At 35.0% G+C, this 21,908-nt stretch overlaps 4 protein-coding genes across 7 annotated transcripts; 3 read left to right on the top strand and 1 right to left on the bottom strand.

Annotated features, from left to right (window-relative positions):
* Positions 1-457: 457 nt before the first annotated feature.
* On the bottom strand, positions 458-4,248 carry LOC111811813 (tubulin-tyrosine ligase). 2 transcript variants are annotated; one of them, XM_087117900.1, is made up of 3 exons: positions 3,766-4,248; positions 1,488-1,552; positions 458-710 (listed from the first exon to the last, which is right to left on the bottom strand). In XM_087117900.1, the coding sequence occupies exons 1-3, from the start codon at positions 4,098-4,100 to the stop codon at positions 661-663; spliced, it is 450 nt and encodes a 149-aa protein (XP_086974026.1). In that variant the 5' UTR covers positions 4,101-4,248; the 3' UTR covers positions 458-660. The 2 variants fall into 2 exon arrangements, with proteins under 2 accessions (XP_086974026.1, XP_023554620.2); XM_023698852.2 differs by lacking the exon at positions 458-710 and having other exon boundaries at positions 965-1,552.
* A 2,087-nt stretch (positions 4,249-6,335) lies between these two features.
* Positions 6,336-9,798, top strand: LOC111811832 (uncharacterized). Its single transcript, XM_023698874.2, has 2 exons — positions 6,336-6,768; positions 9,430-9,798. The coding sequence occupies exons 1-2, from the start codon at positions 6,589-6,591 to the stop codon at positions 9,601-9,603; spliced, it is 354 nt and encodes a 117-aa protein (XP_023554642.1). The 5' UTR covers positions 6,336-6,588; the 3' UTR covers positions 9,604-9,798.
* Positions 9,799-9,910: 112 nt separating this feature from the next.
* LOC111811746 (Pectin lyase-like superfamily protein) lies at positions 9,911-14,764 on the top strand. Of its 2 annotated transcripts, none has more exons than XM_023698768.2 (6): positions 9,911-11,182; positions 11,980-12,120; positions 12,198-12,374; positions 12,588-12,877; positions 12,982-13,210; positions 14,417-14,764. In XM_023698768.2, the coding sequence occupies exons 2-6, from the start codon at positions 12,001-12,003 to the stop codon at positions 14,642-14,644; spliced, it is 1,044 nt and encodes a 347-aa protein (XP_023554536.2). In that variant the 5' UTR covers positions 9,911-11,182; positions 11,980-12,000; the 3' UTR covers positions 14,645-14,764. The 2 variants fall into 2 exon arrangements, with proteins under 2 accessions (XP_023554536.2, XP_023554538.2); XM_023698770.2 differs by lacking the exon at positions 9,911-11,182 and adding an exon at positions 11,191-11,438.
* Positions 14,765-16,493: 1,729 nt separating this feature from the next.
* On the top strand, positions 16,494-21,138 carry LOC111811722 (damage-control phosphatase At2g17340). Of its 2 annotated transcripts, XM_023698737.2 has the most exons (12): positions 16,496-16,813; positions 17,285-17,350; positions 17,664-17,730; positions 17,824-17,892; positions 18,333-18,473; positions 18,622-18,750; positions 18,872-18,958; positions 19,744-19,818; positions 19,899-19,976; positions 20,085-20,162; positions 20,670-20,732; positions 20,834-21,138. In XM_023698737.2, exons 1-12 carry the CDS (start codon positions 16,644-16,646, stop codon positions 20,912-20,914), a joined length of 1,104 nt encoding a protein of 367 aa, XP_023554505.2. In that variant the 5' UTR covers positions 16,496-16,643; the 3' UTR covers positions 20,915-21,138. The 2 variants fall into 2 exon arrangements, with proteins under 2 accessions (XP_086973914.1, XP_023554505.2); XM_087117788.1 differs by lacking the exon at positions 18,872-18,958 and having other exon boundaries at positions 16,494-16,813.
* The last annotated feature ends 770 nt before the right edge of the window (positions 21,139-21,908 follow it).

Here is a 21,908-nt window from a genome sequence, read left to right as displayed (position 1 = left end):
ACCTATTTCTCTTAAAATGGATAAATTTAAGTGGGTACTTCTATTTCCTAAGATATTTTAAAATATGAATTTGTACAAAATAAATTGCATTCAAGAACCAATTTGATTTTTACCTTTTGAACTTCATTTTAATTAATTATGTCTAAGATTTTAAAAATTCCAACTCCTACCATCACCTTGTTAGGATCGATACCTGTTAGCTCTGATACCAATGTTAGGATCGCTCAACAACGCACACACTCATCAAGATGGACACAAAGATTTAAATCTACCACATATAATCTAACAAATATATCTCTATCAAATCCTTTACCAAATATCTATCGAAATATTTTTTAAATATATCTCACACCTAACAAAAAAAAAATGTATAGCTCACCAATCAACTGAATTTTTTATTTTTAAAAATTCAATCAAATCAAAACTGAAAAAAAAAAAAAAAAACCATATCCAATAACTCACTAGGCTTGATATCCGTGTAGTCTTGTCTGTCCGTAATGGTCGTCACCGTCCTCTTCGTCGATTAGCTTTCTTGTCCTACTTATTTGCCTTCGCCTTCCTTCTTGGATTCCCGATTGCCTTCCTTCTTGGATTCCCGATTAGCTTTCTTGCCCTACTTATTTGCCTTCCTTCTTGGATTCCTGCACTTAGAGGTTGTAGCTACTTGGGGAGAGGGAGGAATGGAGTTCCAGGCAATTTCTTGCAAACCCCTTCATTATCAAAATGGAAAAGGTTGGATTGAGTAGTCTAAATTGGTCGGATTGTCGAGTTATATAAATACTTAGTCTAAATTGGTCGGATTGTCGAGTTATAAAATACTTTTAAGGGCAGGAGCGAGGACTCAAACTTCTTAATTAATTTTTTATTTATAAAAAAATTTAAAAAAAATGGATGAGCTTCCCTAGTTTAATGAAATAAAAATTAAGCTTATAAAACTATTTAATGAAATAACATTGGAACCAAATGAGAGAATTCAACCAAAAGAAATAATTATAAACATAGCTATTCTTCTTGCCATATATACTTCCACTGCATATGGGAGAGCCTGAAAATTGTGTGGGCTTTACAGAACATCAATGGCCCATTTTCCATACTATTTTGATCAATCAAAATTCATTCACTAAACCTATTTCGTCTTCCATATGCAAAATTTGTTCATGTGTACACTAGAACCTCTAATCCCTCAAGACATCAAATAATTAAGGAATACATCATCTTCGGGATGAGCTACGGGAAAACTTACCAAAATTGTTCTTCATGTGTCGATTGATATTGTCTTGCCCCGTTTCGTTATGTTATTACATCTTTCAAACTAACAATGCAGATGGGGTCTTCAATTTTTTTACTAGAATCATCATTTTCGTCATCGCTGGTACTGGTACTACTCTCATTCTTTTTGTATCTCTTGTTATTCGGCCAAGTCTTATGAAAGTTATACATATTGAGTGTTGTTTGATCTAGAGTCCCTTCTCTATAAACAAAATTACCTCCTTCTTCGTCCATTCGACGCCACTTTCTATTTCGATCATGGTTTCGATACAATGGCAGTCCTCTGCAAATAAAAGTAAACATTAATTTGTTTTCATATTTAGATTCACAATTTACGAAAGAAAAAAACACTTTACACGCATCATGAACAGAATCTCAAACAAAAAATTTTAGGAATACAACACATAGTTATACATAAAAAAAAAAAAAAAAAAAATACTAAATTAACAATTTTATATGAATAATAAAATTTATTTTAAAAAAATAGAAAGATAATAGTTGTGTTTGGAATAACTTTTGAGAATAATTATAGAGTGATTTATAAAAATAACTTTAAAATATATAGGAAGAAAAAGAATTGTAACCAATAGAATCATAAATATAATAGACAAAGAAATTAATTTGATTATAAAGAAATTTAAATTATAATGATGCTAAGTTACATAATTAGTTTTTGTATTTAGATTTAAAGGTAAATTTTATCCCTAGATTTAATTTTAGTTTAAAAGACGTTTAACTCCAATTGTGTTTATTTGAAACTAAAAAACGAAAATTTTGAAATTTAATTAAAAATTCAAAAATGTTCTTAAAAAATGTGAAAAACTCACCAAAAGCATAATGATTGAGGAAGCTAACAATAAAACAAAAAACAGAAATCATCATCAAACATTTTTTATACTTTAATCCTTACTTTAGGGAAAAAAAAACTATCTAATTTATGAAAAATATATTTATTATCTATACACGATCATCTTTATGATAGAGACATAAATATGAAATTTAATGAAAATAAAAAACCAAAATTGACTATTAAAAATTTAAAAGATTTAATTAAATTTGAATAAGTTAAAAGATCAAAAAAGTTCAATAATAAAATTTAAATTAAAAAAAAAAAAAAAAAAAAAAATTCATGAACTTTATAAAAATTAGATAAACTTTTTTTTTTTGGGTGGTCATGTGTTAGGTGATAAATGCAAAAAGCATGTGAAATTTACAGTATTATTGCCTCTGCCTGCACTACATCTACATGCAGGCGTGGAGTTTCGTGCTGTCCAATACTTAAATATAATCTTATAAAAATTAATTAATTAAAAAAAAAACAACAAATACAGAATAATAAATAAATAAATATTTCTCGTAAAAAGTAAATAAATCTTGTTTCCTTTTCAGCAGCGAAATTAGTTAAATAACAAATTTTATTGTTTGGATTTGAGTTAATGGAAGAAAAAAAAAAAATAGTAATTGTAAAAAAATCATAAAAAAGAATAAAGATATTAAATTTAAATTATGTAACTGAACACAATTTAAAAAAAAAAAAATTAAGATTTAAAATTCTTCACTACAATATTAATTTTTATTGAGTTATTTGATAATAATCTTTTCAGTTAGCTCTAAAATAAATAAATAAATAAATAAATAAATAAATAAATTTATAATTTTTTTTTATTGTTTTCTCAAAATTTAGATTTTAGAAGCAATTTTAGAAAGTTAAAAGAAAACTTTTTTTAAAAAAATTAAAATAGGAAAAATCAAATAAAATCAAAGAAATTAATTTGAAGTAATATTGCAAATTAAAATACTAGTCAATATGGATTATATATATATATATATATTATATACAGGTAAGAGTAATATATAAAAAGAAAATATTGTCCAAAATTGACTTTTCATACTTGGGAGAAAGGGAATAGCCTTAATAGCTTTACCATCTAAGAAAATAATAACTAATTTTACATATATTAATTTTTTTTTATTTTCCTAATTGAAATAAATATAGTAACAAAAAATAATTAAAGATAAATTAGAAGGAATCAAAGATTTCCATCTAATCGATAAGAAGAAAATTTTGCTTAATGTTATGATATTGAAAAGGAAAAGAAGAAGAAGAAGAAGAAGAAGAAGAAGAAGAAGAAGAAGAAAAACTGTCAATCATCAGAGACGAATCGAGTTAATATTTCCATACATATGAAATTCATTCGTTGAAAGAATTTGAAGAAAAAAAAAAACTGAATCAAAATATTATGATTTTTCAGTTCATTCTCGATCAAACCAGTAGTCAACTGTAACTACGACAAGAAATCTCCTAAAATCAGAGTTGAAATTTTAGAAAAGAGCAATCAATTTCGTCATAAACTTGAAAATAAATGAAATGGCGGTGGATGATGAAACGTTCAAAATCAACGAAAAGCGAAACAGCAGCGAAAAAAGCACAGAGAAATTTTCAACCAAAATTAAAGAAAAAGCACAAAAATTAAAAGGATTAAACAACATTGTTACCTAATATGGAAGAGATCGGAGATATCAAATTTCTCGAGATAAAAATTGACGGCATCGAGAAATGCTCTGTACGTATAAATATGAAGACCGTCGATCCTCGGATACGGCAGTCGCGGTATTGGCGGCGGCGGAGAAACAGACTTAGTACGGCAATCTGCGGCGGAGTATTTGTAGGATTTCCAGGAGATTCCGGCGCCGTTGACGGCCGGTTCCAAGGCGATAAAGCCTAGAGTAACCATAATAGGTTCGAGCTCGTCATGCGTCATGATTGGCTTGAAGGTTTTGGTTAACCAGAGGGCTAATTTTCGCATGGACTCCCTCAGGCAGTCCTCCATTATAGACGGCGGCGGCGCTCCGGCGGCTCAATCGGAAGAGAAACTGGAAAATCGCTGGGTTGAGTGAAGGGGAAGTAGAGGGAGAGGTTTTTAAGAGATTTCTTTGGGAGGAAGGGATCTTGAATGTAGGGATTTGAGGGAGAATTTTTTGAGGGGGCAAGTTTGAAGCGGACTGCTTTCATTTGCCCTCCATTTTTCATTAAATTACTTAATTGCCACTATCCTTTTTTTTTTCTTTTTTCTTTTTCCTTTTCTAGATTTTACCCAAAATAAAATAAAATAAAATAAAAGTTTATTTATTTTTTTTTTTTTATCCGCCTCTCGTGCCAAGATCGTTAAGACCTAAAACCTCAAAAAAAAAAAAAAAAAAAAATTTATCGGTATGCTCGGGTCGTAATATGTTGGGTCAAGAAAGTGTTCGATTTCTAATATTGCCTACGATTACAGTATCAGTCTGCCCGGGTCTTAATATGTTGTTCACCCAGAATCATTCTTATTTACAAAACACCTAAATCCGAAACTCGTTTTTTATTTTATTTTATTTTATTTTCGTATTACGTATGAAAAATTGTCACGAGATTAGTCTTTAGACCTAAACAATCAGTTAAAAGTTGAAATAAATTTTGCAGATAAAAGGGGAAAAAGGTGATAGATAAATTGAGAAAAAACCAAAATTAAATAAATGGTGTATTAATATCGTTTGAACGATTTTAATAAATTTGGAAAATAAAAATATTATGATTTAGGAAATAATTTCATCAAATTTTCCCTTAATTATTTACTTTTTTGTTATTGTCCATATTTTAAGGAAATAACGGAAAATTCCTAAATTTATTTGCAATATAATAAAAACAAAAATTGAGATTTAATTGAAGTTAACCTAAGAATTTTAATTTAATTTTCGATCCGTTATATATCTCTAGGTTACGGTTTCCCGTGTTTCGAATCAGTGTTGCCCATTTAAGTAACCGACAACTTTCTTTTAGAAAAATCTTCATCCTGCAATCTCAGGCGACACCCAGAAGTTGACAGGTGTTCTAATGACTCGGGTGAGATGCTAGATCAGGTGGGGCATACTGAACAGACATGGGTCTTGGGGGAGTTTGTCAAAAGGGTCAAAATGAGAAAGAGAGATTATTAGTTCTCTCGTAACCGCTCAATGGACCTTTCGGGAGTTATTCACCATCAGTGTAGCCCATTTAAGTAACCGACAACTTTCTTTTAGAAAAATCTTCATCCTGCAATCTCGGGCGACACCCATAAGTTGACAGGTGTTCTAATGACTCGGGTGAGATGCTAGATCAGGTGGGGCATATTGAACAGACACGGGTCTCGGGGGAGTTTGTCGAAAGGGTCAAAATGAGAAAGAGAGATTAATAATTCTCTCGTAACCGCTCAATTAGACCTTTTGGAAGCTATTCACCAATCAGGTCACTCAATCGTCATTGAATTTTGAACCGTTTTGCTCACGAATAGTGCATCTCGATAATCTATGTTTCAAGTACCGTAGAATCAACAACCATTAAATCGCTCCACTACTAGCTCATATTAGTAATATCTAATATATTCAAGAACAAATTTTAAGTAACCGACAACTTTCTTTTAGAAAAATCTTCCTCCTGCAATCTCGGGCGACACCCAGAAGTCGACAAGTGTCCCAATGACTCAGGTGAGATACGATCAGGCGGGGCATACTGAATAGACACGAGTCTCGGGGGAGTTTGTCGAAAGGGTCAAAATGAGAAAGAGAGATCAATAATTCTCTTATAACCGCTCAATCAGACCTTTCGGGAGCTATTCACCAATCAGATCACTTAATCGTCATTAAATTTCAGACCATTTTGCACATCAATAGTGCATCTCGAGAATCTATATTTCAAGTACCGTAGAATCAACAACCATTAAACCGCTCCATTACTAGCTCATATTAGTAATATACCAAGAACAAAATTTAAATAATTTAAATTGTTTTTATCTTCGTTAAAATTATTTTAAAATATGTTTTTATTAATTTAAAACTATATTTTAATAATTAATTATACACTTTTAAATATTTTTCGTACTATTTAAATTATTAAAAATATATTTTAAAGTAATTTTGGAAATTAGTTTTTTTTTTTTTTTTTTTTTAATTTGCTGTCGTCGTTGTAGAATAAAACGCACCGTTTCGATTTCTTGTGGGCCAGGCTAGAGAGCAAATAGCGGCCGTAGAAAGCCCGGCTCCAATTAGGACTAAGGTCCACTGATTCTTTCCTTTTGGGGCACTCTCTCTTTCTCTCTCCTCTCTCTCCCTCTCTCTCACATCCATTTTTCCTCTGTGAAGAAAGTCATTCATTCACCATCCGCCATGGCTTCTTCACATGCCGAAACCTAACCAGAAATTTCATTGCAGACGTTTGTGGAAGCTGGCTTAGATTCTCGGAGAGGTTGTTGTTGTTGTTGGATTGAGAAATTGAAGGTTTCGAAGTGTAATTGGGCGGAGTTGGCGATGTCTCTGAGAATAAAGGCGGTGGTGGATAAGTTCGTGGAGGAGCTCAAGGAAGCTTTGGATGCGGATATTCAAGATCGAATCATGAAGGAGAGAGAGATGCAGAGTTACATCGAAGAGCGTGAACGTGAGGTTGCTGAGCGCGAAGCTGCTTGGAAGGCTGAGCTCTCCCGTCGCGAGGTGCTCGATTGAATTCTCTTTATTTCCTCTTGTTTTCGTTTGTTTCTGTTTATCTCTCTGTATTTTTTGTTAGATAGGACCGTTCATTGGAGATTACCGGTGAGTTTCGATGGATATACGTGCACATTTTTATCGCTCACGCTATGTTTAATCAAGAAAAGTATTCTGTTTTCGCTACTTCTCTTATACATGCTCGATGTAACGTGAATGCTTGCCATCTGAGTTTTTTAATGCTTATGTAATGTGGAAATGAAGAGTTTTGCTACTCTATCTTACCGTTTCATAATTGATATTTTTTAGCCTTGTTCATAGCATAATTATTAGGGCTGAATTCTTGGTTGTTCTTTCCTAATTACGTTACACATTATCTTGTTGTGTTAGAAATTTCAGTTAAAAAATAAGGTAACGAGAGCTCATGTGTAGTAGGATGCCTTTCTGCTATCTATTCAAATTAAGCATTGCACCTTCTTTATTTCTTCCCCTGCTGTGTGTCTCTCACCTTTTGGGTAGTCAAATGCTTGTTTTCTGGACTTCACCAGCCATTACTGCATGAACTATAGGATGCCCGTTTCCCTTGTTTTTTTATTTTCATGTTTCCCTCCAAATCCAGGAAGAAAAGACAAGGAATGCGGGATGATAAGTTCCCATGGGATGTTTGACATATGTAGTAGTTGGTCTGGCCCTGAACCTACGTGCCTATGACTTCGTTTCTCAGGAAATCCGTGGGAAGATCCTGAATTTGAGACTTTCTATCTATACACCCAAAATCTTCTCTTAAACGAAGTCGTGCTTGGATGGCGGCTCAAGATCAGCCTCATGAAAACACACCTTACCTTATATTACCTGAGGAGGTTCTACCCCGTGGAAACGCTCTTTAATGGGAAATTAGATTTATGGGGCCTGGAGTTGGATAGTCCAAGTTCATATGGTTTCAAAGAGTTTGAAACTTAAGTTTATGGAGCCTTGAGTTGGAATTGGATGGTCTGAGTCCATATGGTTTCAAAGTGTTTGGAACTTTAGGTTTATGGAGCCTGGAGGGTTTTAAAGAATTTGGAACTTAGGTTTATGGTGGTTTATGGTGCATGGAGTTGGATAGTCGAAGTCCATATGGTTTTAAAGATTTTGGAACTTAGGCTTATGGAGCCTAGAGTTGGATAGTTCGAGTTTATATGGTTTCAAAGAGTTTGGAACTTAGGTTTATGGAGCCTGGAGTAGGATAGTCCGAGTCCATATGGTTCAAACAGTTTGGAACTTAGGTTTATGGAGCGTGGAGTTGGATAGTTCAAGTCCATATGGTTCCAAAGAGTTTGGAACTTAGGTTTATGGATCATGGAGTTGGATAGTCCAAGTCCATATGGTTTCAAAGAGTTTGGAATTTAGGTTTATGGAGCGTGGAGTTGGATAGTCCGAGTTCATATGATTTTGGAGCCTAGAGTTGGATAGTCTGAGTTTATATGATATCAAGTAGTTTGAAACTTAGGTTTATGGAGCTTGGAGTTGGATAGTCTGAGTTCATATGGTTTCAAAGAGTTCGAAACTTAGGTTGATGGAGTCTAGAGTTGGATTGTCCTGAGTTCATGTAAAGGAACGAGCTATAGATTCATGGGTTGGTTTATAGGTTCGTAGGTTTATGATCGACATAAATTAGTAACTAGTAAGATCAGTAAACCTGTGGTTTAGGACAAACAAATAGACTTGGTTTCTTAAACTTCAGGTTATATAAAGTCGACTAGTGAACCAAACTGGCAATTCTATTAGTTTTAATGGTGCAGCACAACATAGTAAATTCAGCTCTAGCTAGACAACTAAGTTAGCAACAATCACATAGATTATCTTCTCTTGCCTTCAAGTCTACGAGTTAGGTGCAGAACAACTCGAAGTTACCCAATAGGTATGTAACAGCCTAAGCCCATCACTAGCAGATATTGTCCTCTTTGGGGTTTCACTTTCGGGCTTCCCCTCAAGGTTTTTACAACGCGTCTACCAGGGAGATGTTTCCACACTCTTATAAAGAATGCTTTGTTCTCCTCCCCAACCGACATGGGATCTCACATATACTGGTTGTATCGAGTAGTCAATAGAACAATTCAAGTAAAGAGGTGCTTGATTAATGTTTTTCCTCCCCTTTTTGTGCTTCAATCAATTGACCCATTCATCCCTCAAGATTCTTAAAACGCATCCGCCAAGGAAATGGTTCCATACTTCTTATACTTTGTTCTCCTCCCCAACCGATGTGGGATCTCACATATACTGGTTGTATCGAGTAGTCAATAGAACAATTCAAATAAAGAGGTGCTTGATTAATGTTTTTCCTCCCCTTTTTTGTGCTTCAATCCATTGACCCATTCATCCCTCAAGATTCTTAAAACGCATCCGCCAAGGAAATGGTTCCACACTCTTATAAAGAATACTTTGTTCTCCTCCCCAACTGACGTGGGATCTCACATATACTTATTGTATCGAGTAGTCAATAGAACAATTCAAGTAAAGAGGTGCTTGATTAATGTTTTTCCTCCCCTTTTTGTGCATCAATCAATTGACCCATTCATCCTTCTAAAAAGAAAACTTCTTCTACTGCTGAAAACAATGATAATGATAAATGTGAAACCAAAGATGGCTTATCATCATGTTTTGATTTCCTTTTTTCCTCTGCTCTTTTAGGCCGAGATCGCCCGACAAGAAGCGAGGTTGAAGATGGAGAAGGAAAATCTGGAAAAGGAAAAAAGTGTACTAATGGGAACTGCATCAAATCAAGACAATCAAGATGGAGCTCTTGAAATTACTGTAAGTGGTGAAAAGTACCGATGCCTTAGGTTTGCAAAGGCAAAAAAATGAGGCTGACATAATTATAGAAAAAGGTATTGTCTTGTTTGTGCCATGTTCTTCCTCTTAAGCTTCTTATAATTTTTTACAAAGCAAAATCATTAGGGTTGATAGCTTCTAAGATGTACATGTAGGTAATTATTTGCTACATTATCATGATGCTAGCCCTTTTATTAATCATTCCATTTCATTTATTTAGTGAATGAAATCAACCTCCATCCCCATCCTCTCTAGAGATAGACTTCTCTCTTCTCTTTTGGCAAGAAAATGCATAAACACGAACTACTTGAAGATAAAACAAGATGATTGTAACGACTCAAGCCCACTGCTTACGTTTCTTTTTTAACTAAAATTGATAATATCTACTAGCAGTGAGCTTGAGCTGTTACAAATGGCATCAGAGCCAAACACCTGTTGGAGATCCACATCGGTTGGGGAGGGAAACGAAACATTCTTTATAAGGGTGTGGAAACCTCTTCCTAGTAGACATGTTTTAAAACCGTGAGGTTGACTGTGATAAGTAAGACGATATCTGCTAGCGGTGAAATTGAGCTTGATTATAGATTTTTCGAACATCCTCAATCTAAAATGAGAACAAATTATTCAATGCGGCTATCTCGTAATAGCACTTGAATGAGAATCTAAAATTTGCAGGTTCTTTAATAACCACGAACAATAAATTTAATGTACTTTCAAGTTTCTCTCATATGTTTATTAGTGCAAAATTATCAGCTACATTGCGATGACATTTGGACATTTTTCAAATCCGTTCCTCTTGTCATAACAGGAAATCAACTTGAGAATCATAAACTCCGTAATTTGCTATGGCAAGTTGAAACCTATTCCATTTTGGTAAAGCTAAGACGATTTGTATTTGTTGACAATAACTCGAGTCTCTAACTTTTGATCGAGGATATGAGCTAGTCTTAAGTTAGCAATTGGGTTCTAGAGTTACACGAGAGTGTCGTCGGTTAAAAATGCCTCCATTTTGACATAATTACCCCTCATGTTTGTCAAAGTTTTCCATTTCTGCCCTTCCCTTCAACCCTCTCATTCTAAAACAGCTTAAAATTTATCTCTTTTTATTTTTTCTCAAGCATATGCTTAAATATTCGATAAATATTTAGAGATTTAGAAAAAAAAAAAAAAGAAAAAAAGGGGGTAAAACTTGTTTTATTGTAAAAAAAAATTGGGAAATAATTTTTAAAATCAAATCTTAAATCATAAATTAGTATATAAGATTCAAATTTATGGTATGAAGTATGAATGAATGAATATATACGAGAGAATCTTCCATATTGCATGAATCAAAAAGAACAATGGCGCGCAAGGCACACGATCTCCCTGCAGTTCTTTCAAGTAACTCCCAATCTCAACCTCCTCGCCGGTCTGGAGGTCCGACGAGCTTCCGGTTGCCGGAGCGATGGCCGATTTATTTCTCTTTTCCATTCCTGCGACGGTTAACAACCAGAGACTTAGTGGGGGGAAAGGAGTTAGCGACAGTTAACAATGGCGAATTCAAAATCGCCTCCATTTTCTCAGCATCTCCGATTGCGAATTTAAAGCCAAGTACTCTTCCATTCATGAATCAGTAAGTTAAAACAATCTCTTCCGATTTCAATTTCACTGAGCAGAAGCAAGGTTGTTAAGCTATTGGCATGAATTTCCCCTTTCGCACCACACTGTTCTTGGTGCTCTCATCTTCCTGTTTTAGCTCAGTTCTTAGTAAAGGAATATTGGAAGCAGACATTTCAGGAAGCTTATTGCGTTACAGAGCTAAGAGTTCTCGTGTTTTCAGTGTTAGAAGCTTTGGTGCTCGAGCAAATGGCTTAACTGATGATAGCAATGTCTGTTCTATGTTTGTTTGTGTTGATTTTCCTTGAGATTTTATTTGATGAACCGAATACCTTAATCTCTGTTTCTCCCTTCACCCGTTGAGCCTCGTCGCTGCTGCAATTTCCTGTAATTTTTGTGCCATTTTTTGCTTTTCCGTTAAGTTCATTGTTCATCAGGATTTCCACTAGCTGTATACTCATATTTAGAATTGTTGAGTCACATGTGTTCTGCTACTTAGCTCAATTTCTTGCTTGCTGGAAATGAAAAACCAGTTTCCTTCCAAATGGAGAGTTTGATTCATTACTTTATGTTTGATTCAATCCTGTTAAAAGGGGTTTTAGGTGCTCCCCTAACAATCACAGGGTTAAAAGTTACTATATATGTAAGATTTCTCATACACCAATTTGTTTTGTTTTCTAAACTCAACAATATATTATGATGTTCTTGAGTAGGAAGTGGTTTTGGTCCGGCAAAAAATGCTCTCAAACACACCCTTAAAAGAGTAAAAGATTAAGAACACTTTTCAGAAGTTTTCATTTGCTTGTGATTCAGGCCTTCTCAGAAACATGGAGAATGGCCTGTGGTTCAGCTGGAGTGGTAACTTTCCTGATTCCAAAAGGAACCTATTTGGTTGGTCCAGTTAAATTTTCAGGCCCTTGCAAAAATGTGTCGTCTCTAACGGTTAAAATGAAGGCAAGGGTCTAATCTTCCACGTATTTTCATCTTTGACGTCGAGTCCGTTTGGTCTGAGCTCGAATTTTCTTTTGCAGGGATATTTGAAGGCATCAACAGACCTGTCAAAGTATGGTTCTGGTGCAGGCTGGATTGAGTTCAGATGGATGGAGGGGCTAACGTTGACTGGAGGTGGAACCTTCGATGGCCGAGGCGCTGAGGCGTGGCCATTCAACAACTGCCTTGATGACCACAATTGCAATCTCCTTCCTACTGTAAGTTCCATTCCACATTTTGTTCTGTTTGATTCTTAACCAATTCGTGTCTTGAAACATTAGAAATTGTAAGAACTAGTGAAATTATTTCAAAGAATCATTTCAAACTCGTGCCTTAAAATATTAGGAATTGCAAAACTGTTCTGTTGCTGTTGTTGTTGCTGCCATTTGTAACATTAGCAAGATTCTTACAATGATTCAGTTCTTTTTCAGAACTTGAAATTCGTGGCTATGAATAACACGGTTGTTCGACGCATAACTTCGCTAAACAGCAAGTTCTTTCACTTGGCTTTAGTACAATGCAAGAGGTTCAGAGGTAGCAATCTCAAGATTTCAGCTCCAGCAAATAGTCCTAACACGGATGGTATCCACATCGACCGAAGCTCTAACATCCATCTTTCTCGATCACATATTCAAACTGGCGACGACTGCATATCCATTGGACAAGGGAACTCTCAAGTCACAATCACCGGGATCAATTGTGGACCGGGTCATGGGATCAGGTATATAGATTGCTGCCAACAAGTATTATGCTTCTGTCATCATGAACTTGTATTCAGCTTACTAGAAACAGCATTCTGGACAACATGTGTTTTGTTCATTGCAGTGTTGGAAGCTTGGGAAGATATCAAAATGAAGGAGATGTAAGCGGATTAGTAGTTAAAAATTGTAGCCTCACAGGTACCACCAATGGGATCAGAATCAAGACATGGCCAAATTCTCCTGGCAGCAGCTCAGCCACAAACATGACATTTAAGAACTTCGCCATGAACAATGTGTCCAATCCAATTATCATTGATCAATCATACTGTCCATTCAGATCATGCTCTTTTAAGGTATGCCAGTGCTCTCTCAACATATATATTTCTTTTTTCAAAAAAGTGATTGCAAAGTTTCCTTCACGTGAGAACGGTAACGGTATAATATTTGTTAAGTTTATATCTCATTTTAGTCCTTAGACTTTCAACTTCGTTTATATCTCATTTTAGTCCTTAGACTTTCAAGTTCATTTATATTGCATTTTTAGTTCTTAGACTTTCAAGTTTGTTTATATCTCATTTTAGTCCTTAGACTTTCAAATTCGTTTATATCTCATTTTAGTCCTTAGACTTTTAAGTTCGTTCTTAGACTTTTAAGTCCGTTCTTAGACTTTCAAGTTCATTTATATCTCATTTTAGTCCTTTGACTTTCAAGTTCATTTATATCTCATTTTAGTCCTTTGACTTTCAAGTTCGTTTATATCGCATTTTTAGTTCTTAGACTTTCAAGTTCGTTTATATCTAATTTTAGTCCTTAGACTTTCAAGTTCGTTTATATCTCATTTTAGTCCTTAGAATTTGAAGTTCGTTTATATCTCATTTTAGTCCTTAGACTTTGAAGTTTGTTTATATTGCATTTTAGTCCTTAAACTTTCAAGTTCGTTTATATCTCATTTTAGTCCTTAGACTTTTAAGTTCATTCTAAGACTTTTAAGTTCGTTCTTAGACTTTCAAGTTCATTTATATCTCATTTCAGTCCTTAAACTTTCAAGTTCGTTTATATCTCATTTCAGTCCTTAGACTTTCAAGTTTGTTTATATCTCATTTTAGTCCTTAGACTTTCAAGTTCGTTTATATCTCATTTTATTCCTTAGACTTTCAAGTTCGTTTATATCTCATTTTATTCCTTGAACTTTCTGAGTTCGTTTTGTCTCACTCTCTGAAATTACAAATTTGTTCAATCTTCTATTAAGTCTTTTAGTTGCCGAATTTCCAAGATGTCTAGTTTTTAGCTATTCTGATACCTACATTTTTCTAGTCGGTGGACTTTCAAAAAAGATAACTGATAAAAGTTTCGAGACACCAAAATAGACGTTCTCAAAACGAAAATGGACATTTTGAAATCTTAAACACCAAAAATAGAATAAACACGAAAGTTTATGGGCAAAAAAGATACCATCTTAACATATTTTTTTGAAAGTTCGGTTCATAAAAGATCATTTCCTAAACAAATTTCAAAATCATTGCAAAAAATGATTATATGAACGTGATTCATTTGAACAGGCACCATCTCTAGTGAAGCTGAGTGATATTTACTTCAAGAACATAAAAGGAACCTCTTCCTCTAAGGTGGCTGTGGCATTAGAATGCAGCAAGGGATTCCCATGTCAGAATGTGAACCTTGAAAATGTTCACTTGCTTCTTTCATCAGGTCAAAATCACCCTTCTTCTACTTGCAAATATGTTAGAGCCAAATATATTGGCACCCAAATCCCTCCCCCTTGTGCTTAGCCTTACAACAAATCATATGATTTTACCTTATTTATGTTGCAAGCCATGTTCTTACGTTTTTAAACATTGTCTTATGCACTTATAGCTTGTGAAATCTTGAAACCAATATCCTTGATGCAATATGGCTATGTTCTTGCTTATTGCTTCGGTGTTCTGTTAGAACTGGTTGATGGAGGGCCAAGCTGTTAGAATCACGACTCTCCACAATAGTATGATATTGTCCACTTTGAACATAAGCTCCCATGGCTTTGCTTTAGGGAAAAGGCCTCGTACCAATGGAGATGTATTCCTTTCCTATAAGCCCATGATCATCCACTAAATTAACCAATGTGGGACTCACTCCCAATAATCTTCAACACAAGCTTGCAAACTCAAGAGGTATTTGAAGCTTTTCTTTTTTATAGGATTGTTTGAAATTGTTCCTGAGATCAAAATATGAAGATATGATATGCAAAAATATGTGTCGAAATATATTTATATGTATATCGGAGATCTTGTATCTTAGTTATCAAGTTATATCCAATTTCGGTTGTCTTTGGTAAGATGATTTTTCTTTTAGGAATATGCAATATTTGATTTTTTGGTCGTCGAGAGTATGTACTTTAACTTGTTGAGTTATGTTCGGTTTAGGAAAAAATTCAACTGGTTTAGACATGCACCATCGACCAGAAGGGCAAAAGTTTAAATCTTCAATCCCACCCGTTGAATAGAAAAATGTCCCTTGTAACGCTAACGCCCCAGATCCACTGCTAGCAGATATTGTCCTCTTTGGGCTTTCCCGTCTACTAGGAAAAGGTTTCCACACCCTTATAAATGGTGGTTTGTTCTCTCCCCAATCATGTGGGACATCACAATCCACCCCCTTCGAGGCCCAGCGTTCTCGCTGACACTCTTTCCTTCCTCCAATCGATGTGGGACCGCCCTCAAATCCACCACTTTTTCCCTTTCAGGCTTCCTCTCAAGGCTTTAAAAACGCGTCTACTAGGGAAAGGTTTCCACAATCATGTGAGACATCACAATCCACCCCCCTTCAGGGCCCCACCTTTACTGGCACACCGCCTCGTGTCTACCCCCCTTCGGGGAAGAGCGAGAAGGCTGGCACATCGTCCGGTGTCTGTCTCTGATACCATTTGTAACGCCTCAGATCCACCACTAGCAGATATTGTCCTCTTTGGGCTTTCCCTTTCGGGATTCCCCTCAAGGTTTTAAAACGCGTCTACTGGGGAAAGGTTTCCACACGCTTATAAAGGGTGGTTTGTTCACCTCCCCAATCAATGTGGGACATCACATCCCTACATAGTCAAAAATCTCGAAAAAAAGACAAAAATATTCTTAAGGTCAGCTGTTGTAAGGTTGGAGTCTCGAACCATTAACCTTCGAGATATTAATTGATGTATCTATCCACTAAGCTATATTCAAATTGGGATAAAGAACTTAACGACATTTTATCTGCATTTTGGTTTTAATTGGAAGACTTGTCAAGTTGTTGAGGTTTAAATTTGCAAAAAAATTGTATATTCCACCGTGTCAATGTTTTTATTTGTTGAATTTAACATCATATGAAGGTCCGAAATTTAGATATTTGATCTATTAACCGAGAGCATACGTCTTAACTAGTTGAACTATGCTGACGTTGACATATTAATAAATGAGTAAGAGTCGAGTTAACATGTGGCTAATTGTGGTTAACTCAATTAATTAAAGCATTAATCACGCTAATAAACATCAATTAAAGTTAAAATTTGTCAAATTAATAAACTATTAACATTATTAATAATTAAGTAATATCAACAACATTACATAAAGGAAGGAGGACTATGAGCGGATCATATAAATACATAAAACGACACGTCGTTTCCTAATATTTCCCTCTCCCAGCGTGGTCCGATTTTCCTCTTCCCTCCGCTGCTTCGATTGCTCTGCATGAGCCTGCGTTTCAAGCGAAAAACCTCGGGAAGCTACCAAGATCGCAGTCGCATCACATCTTAGCTCGCCGGAGATGGAGAGCGCATCGGAGCTAGTGCCATTTCCACTGCTGCTCACACCGATTGAGTCCAATTACAGAGCCTGCACCATCCCTTACCGTTTCCCTTCTGATAATCCTCGCAAGCCCACGCCCATTGAGCTCTCATGGATCGACGTCTTCTACAATTCCATCCCTTCCTTCAAGTACATCTGATTTCTCTATTTCTTCAATTTCGCTTCTGTTTCCGTCTCTTTTAATTGCGTATTCGATCAATCTGTTCTAGTTTGCGATGTGGATGTTGTCTGATTTATTGAATCTTTGTTTCTGTTTAATCGGTTGCTCGTCTTTTTGAATGCCTAGCAGATAGAGAGATTTCAGTCTGATTGATAGTCGAGATTGGTTTTCTTTCGGTTAAAAAAAATTTGTTGGATCTAACTCATCGTTCGTTTTTCTTGTTTAACTTGTGCAATCGGCAATATACAGCTATCTTTGTGATTTTTTCTTTGTTCTTCACTTTTTCCATGAAGATTTTCTGCCCTTTCCTTGTTCCCTCACGTTGTTTTCCCGTTTTTTTTTTTGTGTTTATAAGTGTCAAGTTTAGAAAAATATTGATGGCTATCTGAGACTTTGGTGGTACTTCCCCAATCTTATTGATATTGGTTTGACATTTCTAGAGAACGGGCGGCGAGTGATCCCACAGTCCCAGATGCCGAGGCTAAAGCTGAAAAATTTGCCCAGAGGTGAACTTCCTTTGCATGTTGTTACATCAAATATATTTTTTTTTCATTCTGCCTCATTTTTCAAAAAAAAAATTACTTTGCTTCTTCCTAGTTAGGATCATGATCAACATATTAGAGCAAGCAGAGCTGCTTTATTTAGGAAATTGTTCTTGATTTAAAGAACTAATCGTTTGGATCATATCAGTTTTTCAGCTTAAGATTAGCCTTCCTGCACCTAAAGAATACACTAGTTCTATGGTGTTTCAGCTATGGGACTTATCCTAGAAACAAATGATATGGGTCTCATTTTGTGCTTTTGTATAATTTGTTGAAGGTATGCTCAAATACTTGATGACATGAAGAAAGATCCTGAAAGTCATGGAGGACCTCCCGATTGCATTGTAAGCAAATTTTAGTATTCCTAAATAAAGAAATAAGAATATGCTCAGCTGACGCCTTTTAGTTTTCATGTACTGACTAATTAAAAATTGTAGCTTCTATGTAGACTTCGGGAGCAAGTCCTGAGAGAATTGGGATTCAGAGATATATTCAAGAGAGTGAAGGCAAGTATATATGTTTCTTCTCTTGCTTCAAAAAGAAGAAAATTGCAAAACTGTCACCTAGAAATGGTGGGAATTGGAAAATTCTTACGTCTTAAAGGGGGACAATAATGATTCTTGTAACTGATAGAAATCAATTTACACTCTTTAGAGTGTAGACTAGCATGGATACCCTATGACTTGATAAAGATGTAAAGGTCCTTGGAACCACTGGTTTAAAATCTCCCTGGGGTCAAGCAATCAGGGTTATTGAAGATGTCATGAGCTTCTAATTTCTAAATGTTACATAGCTTGGTGATATTCACCATTTTCTCCGATATGTTGATAGCTAAGGGATTTTGGATATAAAAAAGAAAAAGAAAAAAAAGGGAGTAATGAGTCATATGACATCATTTATGATTACACACTTCTGATGTATTTGTATCTTGCTTCCCAACTAATAGGATGAAGAGAATGCAAAGGCTATATCCTTATTTGCTGAGGTCATTCGCCTGAATGATGCCATTAAAGATGATAGTAAGCGCTTGGAGAATCTAGTTAAAGGAATATTTGCTGGGAATATTTTTGATCTTGGTTCGGCTCAGGTGTGTCAACCTTCCATTGGGAAGTGTTGTTCATATTGTTTCTTGATGCATGCACATCTTTATTTTTTTCTAATAAATATAACTGATTCTAATTACTTGAGGTCATTTTGAATGTTAGTTTGATGTGAAATTAATTCATGTTTTGAAGCTAGCTGAAGTTTTCTCAAGGGATGGTATGTCTTTCTTAGCGAGTTGTCAAAATCTTGTTCCTCGACCTTGGGTGATTGATGATTTGGACACATTCAAACTCAGATGGAGTAAAAAGTCATGGAAGAAGGTTAGTTCTGAATGTGATTTTCTGCATGTGTTCTATTTTTTATCATGAAAGTTCATATCTACTCATAACTTGGTTATTTGTTGAAGCGAATGTATAACAGGACTTTTTTACATTATTACAGGTTATAATATTTGTTGATAATTCCGGTGCGGATATTATTTTGGGCATTTTGCCATTTGCTAGAGAGTTACTCCGGCGCGGAACTCAGGTTTAGCTGTAGATGTGGTTTATGCATAATACACAATCATTCCATTTGCAAACTCTAAAATTTACAATCGAATTCTTTTTTGTCAAATTAGACTACATGTTTTTGTGCTAGTTGAAATTGATTGAAATGTTATGTAACACACAAAGAAGAGAAAATTGTATTTTGTTGTTCATAATTGTACCTTGCATGATTGCTCTGTTGAATTATTCATTTGATGCTTATGTCAAGGAGTTATAGATTATCTATTTGCTGTCTGAACTCTGTACAAAGGAAAATTATATTCAAACTCAAAACTTTTAGATTCAGCACGGAAATAGCTGTACTGATTAGGTTGTAAAAAGAAATCCCAACTCTTACCTTCCCCAAATTGGCGTGTTTTATCGTTTCTGAACTTGTAAACTATGGTTCCCCTTTCTTCTTGTACCATGTGTTCTTTTTGTTTAGTGAATATTGCTCAATTTATGCTACCTATGAAGAATAATCTCTCATCCGGAAACTAGTGATCGAACCTGTGAATCAGTCTTGTTGACATTTTAGTTTACTTGGCAGTTAATACTTATACTTTTACTCCCCCCGAGGATAAATCCCTTACGTATGAATCATTCTATATCTGAGTCTACAGGAACTTTTATAAGTTTCTATGATATCTTTTTCTTGAATGATACCATAAAGCTTTTTTCAATTCCAATTGTGTACTTTTCTGGAAAAAAAGGTTGCTTTTGTAATTAACTCTTTTTCTATGTTGCCAGTTGAGTATATTTAACTTGTTTTCTTTTCATCTGCAGGTTGTCTTGGCGGCCAATGACTTGCCCTCGATTAACGATGTAACTTATCATGAGCTAATTGAAATTTTATCTCAGGTAGCTGAGAGTAATATTTCCTAGTATTTATGAATTCAGTTTATTTATCACTTCTAATTTAACATTTGGCAACTTATCAGCTGAAGGATGACCGTGGAGAGCTTGTGGGCGTCAATACTGCCAACCTTTTAATTGCCAATTCTGGCAACGATTTGCCGGTAAGACATATGTAGATTTTTATGTTAAACTTGTTGAGTGGATTCATTGGTTTTTCATATTGTTCTATTAGTTATGGGTGAGTAATTTATGTTTTTGTTTCCTTTAAGGTCATTGACCTTACTCAAGTATCCCAGGAGCTTAGCTACCTGTCAACTGATGCAGATCTAGTTATCTTGGAAGGAATGGTGAGTTCTTATCAGTTCATCATGCTCTACTAAAATTAAATCTGAAGTGAATTTATTGTGCTTTAAATTATAAAACTGTCTTATTATCTTACTAATGTCGCAGCAAATTTTGGTTTTCCTCTGTATAGTTCTTATTCAGTTGCAGTTTGAAACTCATTTGACAATATTTGAGGATGTTATTTAGAAATACTTCAAAGCTTTGGGAGTAGATGGTAAAATGGAACTCTTCGAAGTGGCATAATTGAAATAAACCCCAAACTTTAGGAGTACTTTGTATAATTTATCCCACTCTATTTTTATATCATTTGCTTTTCAGTAATCTTAAAATGATTAAAAGCATAGAACATTTCTAAAAGAGTCCTAACTTTGGCTTTCAAAGTTATGACTTTTTTTTCTTTAACGACACGGTGAACTGAATTATTTGAACATCCCCTACCTAGTAATAGATATTTCTACGAGTGAACCGATGACTGATGAGATGTTTGTTTTTTTATTTGACATTTGCAGGGTCGTGGAATTGAGACAAATCTTTATGCTCGATTTAAGTGCGATTCGCTAAAGATCGGCATGGTAATGATTTCACTTTTGTGATCATGAATGTTGTTGTCTCAAAGTTAGCCTAAGCAGTAAACAGATTTGTTCATTTACCAGTGCTTTTTCTGGATTTACAGGTAAAGCATCTGGAGGTTGCACAATTTCTTGGAGGAAGGCTCTACGATTGCGTCTTCAAGTACAACGAAGTTTCTAGTTGATCATCCTTTGGTATATTTTACCTCATTTTTTTTATATCATTAACTATTTGATCCTTGTAGGATTATTTAGACCCCGCTGTTGCTTGAAAAATACCTTGCTTTATTTATATGAACGAACTTGAGTCCATTCCGTAATTATGAGGAGACGGGAGGGATGTATTTTTTTTTTTTTTAATCTTAGAAATTAGCAAATAAATATAAAAAAACCTGGAAAATTGTTGACATGCTGCAGTGAGTAATTTCCCTAGTCTGCTGCATATGAATATATTTTTATATATTAGGTAAAACTTGTCTCCAGTAAGTCTTGCCATTCATATGCCAATTGGATGGGTTTTTTGATGTTTTTCTTTTTGGTTCTTTTGTTTCTTTGTATAATGGCTTAGGGTTTCCCATCTCTTCTCAAGTGGGTTATTTCTTTGGGAAATTGTGCTTAAATTCATATGTGACAATTCACCCCAGATCTCTTCTTTAGTTGGGGGAAGAATCCGCACGAATTGAATCGTTTGAGGAACATATCGAGAGAGGATTGGATTTGGTTAGACAATGTGGTTGGTAAACAAGGATCGATTTTTTAGCAAGGTACGGAATGTCTTGTCAAATATTCAATATGATTCCACGAGATTTCCTCTTCTCCTGTTGTGATTTCATTTATCAATGAAATTCCTGTTTCTATTGAAATCTCCAAACTATATAGAGAGTTTGCTTCATTGGATTAATTCTCTTTGGTTAGATAAGAAGCCATTTGGTTGATTCCGCAAAGTCCTTCGGTTTTTGGTCCATATGAATTCTTTACTGTAATGTAGTTTGTTCCCTGTGATGAACCATACCCACCGGCTGTCACGCCGTGATCCATGTCGGTTCCACAACGTCCCGTGAAGTTGAAGGACAACCCAATGATTTCACAGTTGGGTCTTGATGAAACCATCCATTTTGAATTGTTTATCAAGGGAAGTACGACGGTTTATGTTCTTACCCCTTTATAGAATTGGAAATC

The sequence above is a fragment of the Cucurbita pepo genome, chromosome 15 (assembly GCF_057944985.1).
Source record: "Cucurbita pepo subsp. pepo isolate OVF chromosome 15, ASM5794498v1, whole genome shotgun sequence".
NCBI lineage: Eukaryota > Viridiplantae > Streptophyta > Magnoliopsida > Cucurbitales > Cucurbitaceae > Cucurbita > Cucurbita pepo.
The sequence above is the reverse complement of the archived record's forward strand: the minus strand, read 5'-3'. Positions and strand labels throughout refer to the sequence as shown.